Genomic DNA, 9,846 nt, shown 5'->3' with positions numbered 1-9,846 from the left:
TTTCTTTCTTTCTTTCTTTCTTTCTTTCTTTCTTTCTTTCTTTCTTTCTTTCTTTCTTTCTTTCTTTCTTTCTTTCTTTCTTTCTTTCTTTCTTTCCTTATAGTGGGACTTATAGTGTGAACTCCCTGAGCTCTTTTTGCCATAGGCTAGTACTCTACTACTTTGAACCACAGCACCATTTACAGTTTTCTAGTGGTCAATTGGAGATAAGAGTCTCATGTACTCTGCTGCTCAGGCTGACTTCGAACCATGAACCTCAGATCTCAGCCTCTGAGTAACTAGGATTACATGTGTTAGCCACTGGTGCTAGGCAGATCTTTTTTCCTAATCCAAACCCATCAGAATCTTTAATTAAAGAGTTAATATAATTCACATTTAGAGTTAATATTGAAGTATTTGCTGAGGCCTGTAATTTTGTTGTTTTCAGGTTGTTTTGACTACTATTTACTTTGTTGAGTAATATTTGATCTTTTCTTGTTCTTCTTGGGAGTTTGCTTGTTTACTAAATAGTGCATGATTGATTCCTTCTTTTCATCTACTTATATATTGCATATCTTGAACTTTACTTTTTATGGACCTCTCATATTTGTAGCTGGCTTTCTTCCCCATGTATAGGTTGTTGTTCTTGTTTTTATTAAGTATCTTCTACAATGCTGGTTGGCTTAGTGATACAAACTGCTTTAGTTTGTGCTTATAGTGAATGGTCTTTATTTCTCCATTGAGTTTTATAATTTTGGGGGGGGTCCGGTCATGGGGCCTGAACTCTGGGCCTGGGTGCTGTCCCTCAGCTCTTCAGCTCAAGGCTAGCACTCTACCACTTGAGCCACAGCGCCACTTCTGGCTTTTTTTTTTGCTTATGTGGTGCTGAGGAATCGAACCCAGGGCCTCATGCATGCAAGGCGAGTGCTCTACCACTGAGCCACCTTCCAAACCCTCCATTGAGTTTTAAAGAAGAAGTAGATCTTGATTGGCAGTTATTTGTTGACATAATTTTAGAGTTTTGGCTGAGAGCTCTTATAGAATTCTGATAGATTTATAAATGAGTTGGTATTTTTCTTTTGCAGCTTTTGATATTCTTTGTTCTGTAGTGTTAGCATTTTGATTGTGTGATGTGAGGTGCTTTGCTAGTCTTGTCTATTTGGGGTTCTATGTTCCTCCTATATTTATATGTCCATACCTTTCCTTGGATTTGGGAAATGGAAATTTTCTGCTGTAATTTCATTGAATAGATTCTGTGTGTATGTGTATGTGTGAGTGTGTGTGAGAGAGAGAAAGATATACAGAGAGATACAGAGAAACAGACTAAAAGACATGCTTTAGTTGGTTTCTTAGCTCCTTCTATACACGAATTCTAAGGTTTGCACTTTTGATCTTGTCCCAATGTTCTTTGAAATTGGAGACATGCTTGTTTACTTTTTCCTTTTTGTTGCTTGGTCTAGTCTACTGACAATGCTTTCTAGGTCTTATTTGATTTGTTGATTTTTTCATATACAAACATTCTGCTTGTTTATTATTTTTTGGCAAAGAATCTTGATATCAGCTGAATGCTTGGGGATCACTCTGTAATCCTAGCTACTCAGAAGGCTGAGATCTGAGGATCATGGTTTGAAGCCAGCTTGAGCAGAGAAGTCCATGAGACACTTATTTCCAATTAACTACCAAGAAAGCTGGAAGTGGAGCTGTGGCTCAAGTGGTAGAGCACTAAGTGTGAATACAAAAGCTCAGAGAGAGTGCACTCAGACTGTGAGTTCAAGCTCCAGGACTAGCACATACACAAAAAAGAATCTGGGGCTGGGAAGGTGGCTCAGTGGTAGAGTGCTTGCCTCACATGCATGAGGCCCTGAGTTTGCTTCCTCAGTACCACATAAACAGAAAAAGCCAGAATGACGCTGTGGCCCAAGTGGCAGAGCACTAGCCTTGAGCTGAAGAGCTGAGGGATGGCACCTAGGCCCTGGGTTCTTTGTGATCAGTAATCATTCTTTTTATTTATTTTTGTTTTTGTTGGTCATAGGGATTGAACGCTAAACCTGGGCACTATCCCTCAGCTCTTCAACTCAAGGTGAGCACTCTACTGCTTGAACCACAGGGCTACTTCTGGTTTTCTGAGTGGTTAATTGGAGATAAGAGTTTCATGTACTTTCCTGCCTGGGCTGGCTCTGATCTGAGATCCTTAGTCCTTAGCTTCCTGAGTAGCTAGGATTACAGGTGCTAGCCACCGATTCTGGGCTTCAATAATCTTTCTTAAAGTTAGAATTTGAGTTTTTTTGTTCTCCAATGTTAGCCTACAATGCAGGAGGAGCCATTATTATTCTGGGTTTAATACTAGCAGGAGGTATGTGTTGGTCGTGTGGCTAGGTGTGTAATTCTATTTACCAGGTTTGCCTGGTTTATTTTGTGGCTATGACTTCAGCTTCTCCTCCATCCTGGGAAATAGGTTTGGGAGGGAAACGTAAGGTACAATTTTCATCTAAGCAGTGAACGCATGTTCCAACATAAATATAAGCCCCTTAATAAATACTAGGAGATTGATTAGTTCCATGCCTATAAAGAAATCTCTATGCAGTCAGTAAGTGAACTTAGAAGAGACTTCACTGACTTTTCAACAAAAATACAGAATTTACAGAATTAGCTGTCAAAAATAACAAGCAAAAGGCAATTGAAAACAGCAAGAACGCCGGGTGCTGGTGGCTCACGCCTGTAATCCTAGCTACTCAGGAGGCTGAGATCTGAGGATCGAGGTTCAAAGCCAGCCCAGGCAGAAGAGACTGTGAGACTCCTATCTCCAATAAACCACCAGAAAACCGGAAGTGGCGCTGTAGCTCAAGTGGTAGAGCGCTCACCTTGAGCTGAAGAGCTGAGGGACAACCCCCAGGCCCAGAGTTCAAGCCCCACGACCGATAAAAAAAAACAAACAGCAAAAACTACAACCCTAAAACAGTAGAATTTAATTTGTAGAGTTGACAAATTAATTAAAAGGCTTACTTCTCAGGAAAATGTATGAAATATTTAAATAAAATGTAACCAAAATGCAAGAATATAATAACAAATTAAAACTGTCCCTAAGGGAACTGTTGTATACTGCTCCAGTAGCTGTAAATTAGTGCAGTAATGGAAAACTATATGGAGGTTCTCAAAAAACTAAAAGTAGAATCATCATAAAATACAGCAATCCCACATTTGTGTATGCATTTAAAAGATTTAAATTGGTATATTGAAAAGATATTTTTATCTTCTATATTCATTGAAGCATTATTCACAATAGGCAACCAAACTATTGGTTGAATCAACCAAAGTATTGATTCTAGTGTCCATCAATTGGATTAATGTAAAAGTAAAATATACACATATACACAATAATACTTTTACATGAAGGAAAAATTCTATTAAAAAGGAAGAATTACAAAAATATATGTATGTAAATAATCTTATTATATGCTGTCTATCAAAGACACAATTTATATTTGTAGATACAAATATGCTGAAAGTTAAAGGATGAAAAAGATAGACCATCTAGACAATAATAAAAAATATGACATCTGAGGAATTGCTACATTAATACCAGACAAAATAGGCCATAAAAATGAGTTAAAGATTACCAAATATACAATTGAAGAAGGCTATTTCAAATGATGAAAGGTCCAAATAATTAGGAAGATCCACAATTACATATGCACTTAATAATAAAGCCACCAAAACAATTGAAGCAAATCTGATATAAATAAGTAGGCAATTCTATAGTGATAATAGGAAAGTTTAATACTACCACTCTCAATAATACATGTATAGAAGAATAAAGTCACAAAATAGCATAGAACCAAGAAAAAACACTTTATTTGATATTTCAGAATAAGCATAACTGATAGAATCCTCTATCCCTAAGTAGCAGGATACATATTCTTTTCAAGTGCATATGAAATACTCTTCCTGATGGAGTACATATTAAGTAATAAAATGTCTCAATAAGTGTTTTGGTTAGTCATGGAGCTTGAACTCTCAGCCTGGGCACCGTCCCTAGCTCAAGGTTAGTGCTTTACTACTTTGATCCACAGTGATCCTGAGTAGCTAGGGTTACAGGCTGGAGCCACCAGCATCTGGCTTAGTCCTAATACATTTTAAAGAATCGAGATCATACAAAGTATGTTCTCCAATGACAATAGAATGAAAATTTGGAAATTAAAAATAACACATTTCTAAATAGCCAATAGGTCACAAGGTATACTGTATACTACTTTTAACATTATAAAATAAAAATGAAATCACCACATGCCAGAAATTATAGCTTAAAATACCAGTTTTTTTAAATGGATAACTCAAACTTCCACTTAAAGAACTAGACAGAGGAGCACATACTAAACTCAAAGTAAGCAAAAGGAAATTAGAATATTAGAGTATAATGAATGCAGTCTAAATACATTGCTCAAATCTATCAAAATAGAGCATATGGGGAAAGAAGGAGAGGAGAAGGAAGAATGATAGAGGAGGTGAGATGGATTGAAATATATTGTAAATATATGGAAATGTAAAAATAAAATCTACCTTCATATAACTTATGTAAGGTAATTTTCAAAACATTAAAGATTGAAGTAGAAACAAGTAAGTAAATAGAACAACAATAGTAAATCTACTGAACAAAAAGTTGGTACTTTATAAAAAGTAATTTTGCAAAACAATTGGATGAACTGATGTAGAAAAATAAATAAGAGATTCAACTTAGCAAACTAAAAATAGAGTGGAAAGTATAATCTACCTTATAAGGGTTAAACAAGTCTGTAAGAGAATGATGTGAACAATTTAAATCAAAATATTGGAAAACATAGATGAATGGAAGATTTCCTAGAAACACCCAAAGCCAATGAGAAGAAAGTACAAACTCTTTATTTTTTGCCAGTCTTAGGGCTTGAACTCAGGTCCTGGTTGAGCCACAGCACTACTTCTGGCTTTTCTGTTTATGTGTGGTACTGAGGAATTGAACCCAGGGCTTGATACATGCTAGGCACTCTACCACTAAGCCACATTCCCAGGCAAGTACAAACTCTTAGTAGGCCTTATTAAAGCATAAAGTTGGTAAGCAAAAATTTTCCACAAAGATTGTCCCATCATCAGATGACTTCACTGATGAATTCTACCAAACATTTGAAGAATTAACACCAATACCAGACAAGAATTGTTTTTAAAAAATAGAGGATCAGGGGCCACTTATTAACTTATTACGTGAAGGGAAAACTAACTTTAAATAATTTCCGGCAAATATAATGCAAGGAGACAAAACTACATACCAGTTTCCTTCATGAATATAGTTGTAAAATTTTTGGATCAAAATTTTAGTAAACTGATTTTGGTAACATCAAAAGTTACATACCATGGCCAAGAAGGATTATCTCAGGATTGCAATGTTGGTTCTACATACAAAAATCAATCAAGACAATAAACTTTGTTAACAGAATAGATGACAAAAAACAGAATTGTCTCAATGCAGAAAAGCATTTTGCAATATCCAACACCATCATGATTATGAAACATTCAAGAAATTATGAATAAAACTCTTCAACACGGAAAACCACATCTAAAGTCCCTAAATTAACCTCATGTTTATTAATGAAAAACTGAAACTTCCTTTTCTCTCAGGAACAAAGCAGGAAACTTACTTTCACTATTCTAATAATGTGTTGAAGTTTCCAGGTGTAGCAATTAGAAAATAAAATTATTCAGATTGAAATATAAGTTGTATGGTTTGAGGAATCATCCCTGAGGTTTATGCTAGACTATCCTTCTAAACCTCCCTTCTTGATTGTAACTTTTAATCCTTTACATAAATCTAATCTATATGTATAAATTTTCTCCAGTGTTTAAGGGATTTCATTATATATGTCATTTTTATTTTTTCATCTAATCAACCTTTGAAAATACTCGTTTTCTTTCCAATTTTTAAATTGGTTAAAATTCCCTTTGCTGCTATGTCCAATCCTGTCTCCAAAACATTTGAAAGTTCTAATAATAAGTGCAAACTTGAATACAAATACATTTTACCTGTAATATCCATGTAACCAAGACAAGGCTGGATGTACTCTCTGTAAATTATCTAAACAGTTGTTCACGTCTTCACTGCTACTTGAACATACAACAAATTGTGAAGCTACAATGTACATTTTAAACCACGAATCTATCACTTGACATAGTGTAGGACCTTGAGTAGGTTTGAAACACTCTGTGCCTTACTTTTATCCCCTATAAATGTAGTCAATGAAAGTGCCAATTCATATCGATTTGGGGGGCAGATTAAAATTGATTATAATATGCAAAATGCTTCAATAATACCTGAATATATCATTATTATTATTTAGCTTTCATTTGCTTTTGGATTGCAAAGGGAACTGGAAAGAACTGAGTCTCGGCACTTACTTTGCCATCATTTAGGAATAAGAAAACATAATTTGAGTTTAGTTCTGAATCTTGAGTTTCAATCTAACTAAAATCTAGGTACTGTATTAGGAATAATTTTCTATTTATTTTGTGAGGGAGGTTTGTTTTACATTTATGCAAAAATAATATTATTTCCTATTATTTCAGTGCATATGCCTTATTTCATTTAATCCTAACATATGTATATTTTCTTATTGTAAATGAAAAAGAAAATTTTAATTACTCTCATCACTATATTCATTATAAGAACTAAATAATAGAAATAGAAATTTAATTAAATAGAATTTAGCAGGGATTATAATCTCACCCCTAAGAATTCTGTACTGACTTCTAGATGTCAAAGGTCAGCTGTATAATTTTACAATAATCTGCTTATATACACAGAAAAATTTAGTGAAATTTTTTGAACTGGTGCTTATTGAATATCTACTATAATCCATGCTACAATTTCAATAAGACCTTTTTTTCTTACTAGAGGTAGGGCCTGAACTCTGGGCCTAGGCACTGTCCCTCAGCTCCTCAGCTCAAAGCTAGTGCTCTACCATTTGAGCCATAGCATCACTTCCAGCTTTTTTCTGCTTATGTGGTGCTCAGGAATCGAGCCCAGAGCCTCATGCATGCAAGGCAATCACTCTACCACTAAGCCACCTTCCCAGCTGCTCAATAAGACTTTTTTTTTAAACTAAAGGACTTAGATTGTTAAAATCCTTTGGAAATAATTCATTTAACATGAATTATATATTGTAATTGATAAAATGATTAAATGACAAAATATTAAAGGGGAAATAATTCTTTATGTGGCAAGGTAAGTGCACTCCATCCAATATACTAATTGTAATTAGTTAACTGGCTGTCTCCAGTGTAGCAACACTTTCTTTCTGTATTTGAGAAGTCTCAATAGTTGTACACTGTGCTCCAATCCATCCTTTACACAAATTTCTCCCCTTTACATTGCAAGAATAGAGAAGCCACTAGCCAACCTTTGATCACAGATTAGAACATTTCCAGTCAGTGCTTCTTGTTTGTCTCCAAATTAACTGGTCAAGGAATATAATATCTGCAATACAAAGAGTGAATGTGATAGCAAGCAAACACACTGTAAAAAAATATTTTACATCTGTCCAAATACGTAAGTACAGTTTAATGCCTTTATCTTATTAAAATTCAGGAAATTTTACTTTCTTGGTTTTTATCTTGATATAATCATAGTAAGAAGGAAGCAGAATCATCACACCTTCTTATTCCTTAAGCTTCAATTTTCTTTTCCATAAAAATACTTTTTCTCCTACAGTTTTGTCTAAAAGTCTGTAATATTTTGCTTTAATTCTAATTTTAATGTTTTCACAGTATAAATGTTTTAATACAAAACAAGGTAGTGATTTATTCAAATGTGTTGCTACTTGCATATCAGCATAGAATATTACTATGTATCCTTTGAAATACAGCACTTTTTAAGAATCATGTGTTACAGAACATCTTAAACGTTTACATCATCATAAAGACTTCTCAGTATTGAAAATAAATACATTAATTTTATGGATTAAAATGATATTTTTATGAGAACTCATCTTCCTTAGTTCAATAATTCCAAGGAGAAATAGTCTTTTGAAGTTCCACTGAAATAAGTGTAGGAAAACTAAGATATTTGTTTCCTTAGTGATCAAAGTTGTCCTACTTAGTTCTCAATAATGTAATAACTTGGTCAATTATGAAATTTAAAGAAATGTCAAAGTTTGATTATTATATATTCTTTCACATATAGCTTTCATTTGGAATTTTCCAAAAAGTACTTGACATGAAAATGTCGAGTTTAAGACGCTGGGTGGCGCTGCAGGCTTAGGTTGTGAATACAGTAACGAGCCCAGGTTGCTCACTTACTCCTTTGTGTTCAGAGAGAATTTCGTTTGAATGCACAAAAAGCATTTCAAGCAGTATGGAATTACCAGCAAGATTGGTAAAGGATAGATTTAATAGAATGTAATTTTGTCGTCATTACTACAAGCAAAAAATTAGAATTGAACGCCTCCAGTGTCTGTGATTACTGAAAGATTTGGATTTAACCAAAAGAATGCAGAAGCTAAAGAGAATGCATCTTAACAGGCAAGTGATGGTCTTTATTTTTGCAGCGTTCTTGCGTCTGGTTTTCTCGGAGCCTATGCGTTTTTCTGTGAGTGAGGAAACAGGGAGTGGTTCCTTTCTAGCCCATCTTACCAAACCAATGGGTTTGGGAATGGGGGAGCTGACCGCCCGGTCTGCCAGGGTGGTTTCTGACGATGACAAGCAGTACTTACTATTGGATTCTAAGACTGGAGATTTACTTCTGAGGGAGAAATTAGACCGAGAAGAGATATGTGGCCCTAAGGAACCGTGTGTGTTGCATTTCCAAGTGTTCCTGGAAATGCCAGTGCAATTTTTTCAGGGAGAATTACTAATTGAAGATATAAATGATCATGCTCCAGTATTCCCTGATAGGGAAGTGCTCTTGAAAATACCGGAAAACAGCCACCCAGGAACTCTGTTTCCATTAACATTAGCAGAGGATTTGGATGTGGGTATTAATGGGATTCAAACTTACACAGTCAGCCCCAATGCTCACTTCTATGTGCTCACTCAAAATAATAGCGAAGGCAAGAAGTACCCAGAATTGGTCCAGGACAAAGCGCTGGACCGCGAGGAACAGGCTGAGCTCAGCTTAACTCTTGTGGCTCTGGATGGTGGGACTCCACCTAGGTCTGGCACAGTCTTGGTTCGAGTCCTGATCATGGACGTCAATGACAATGCTCCCGAGTTTGTGCACTCTCCATATGAGGTGCGGGTCCTGGAGAACAGCCCACCAGATTCTGTGATTCTAAACGTGCTAGCCAAAGATGCAGATGATGGGAACTTTGGGAGTGTTTCCTATGGCTTCTTCCAAGCATCAGATGACATTAAGCAAACTTTCTCAATAAATGAGATCACGGGAGAAATTCGACTGAAAAAGGCATTGGACTTTGAGAAAGTTACTTCTTACCGTGTGGAAATGGAGGCTACGGATGGAGGAGGCCTCACTGGGAAGGCCACTGTTTTCATAGAGGTGGTGGATGTGAATGACAATGCCCCGGAAATTACCATCTCTTCACTCACCAGCTCCATCCCAGAAAATGCTGCTGAGACAGTAGTCTCTGTTTTTAGAATCCGAGATAGGGATTCTGGAGAGAATGGAAAGATGGTATGCTCTATTCCAGACAATCTGCCATTCCTTCTAAAACCGACTTTCAAGAATTTCTACACTTTGGTGACAGAGAGGCCCTTGGATAGAGAAATAAGAGACCAATACAACGTCACCATCACCGTCTCCGACTTGGGGACTCCCAGGCTGCAAACCCAGCACACCATCACCCTGCAGGTGTCCGACGTGAACGACAACGCCCCCGAATTCACGCAGTC

At 36.1% G+C, this 9,846-nt stretch overlaps 1 protein-coding gene across 1 annotated transcript in view; it reads left to right on the top strand.

Annotated features, from left to right (window-relative positions):
* The window catches only part of LOC105988624 (protocadherin beta-3-like), a 22,034-nt gene that overhangs the window by 7,247 nt on the left and 4,941 nt on the right, over window positions 1–9,846 (top strand). The window contains exons 2-3 of the mRNA XM_013020294.1: window positions 4,578–4,593; window positions 8,469–9,843. Of these exons, the coding sequence (XP_012875748.1) occupies window positions 4,578–4,593; window positions 8,469–9,843 (1,391 nt within the window). The remainder of the gene's footprint in view (window positions 1–4,577; window positions 4,594–8,468; window positions 9,844–9,846) is intronic.

This window comes from Dipodomys ordii, unplaced genomic scaffold (genome assembly GCF_000151885.1).
Source record: "Dipodomys ordii isolate 6190 unplaced genomic scaffold, Dord_2.0 Scaffold50, whole genome shotgun sequence".
NCBI lineage: Eukaryota > Metazoa > Chordata > Mammalia > Rodentia > Heteromyidae > Dipodomys > Dipodomys ordii.
The sequence above is the reverse complement of the archived record's forward strand: the minus strand, read 5'-3'. Positions and strand labels throughout refer to the sequence as shown.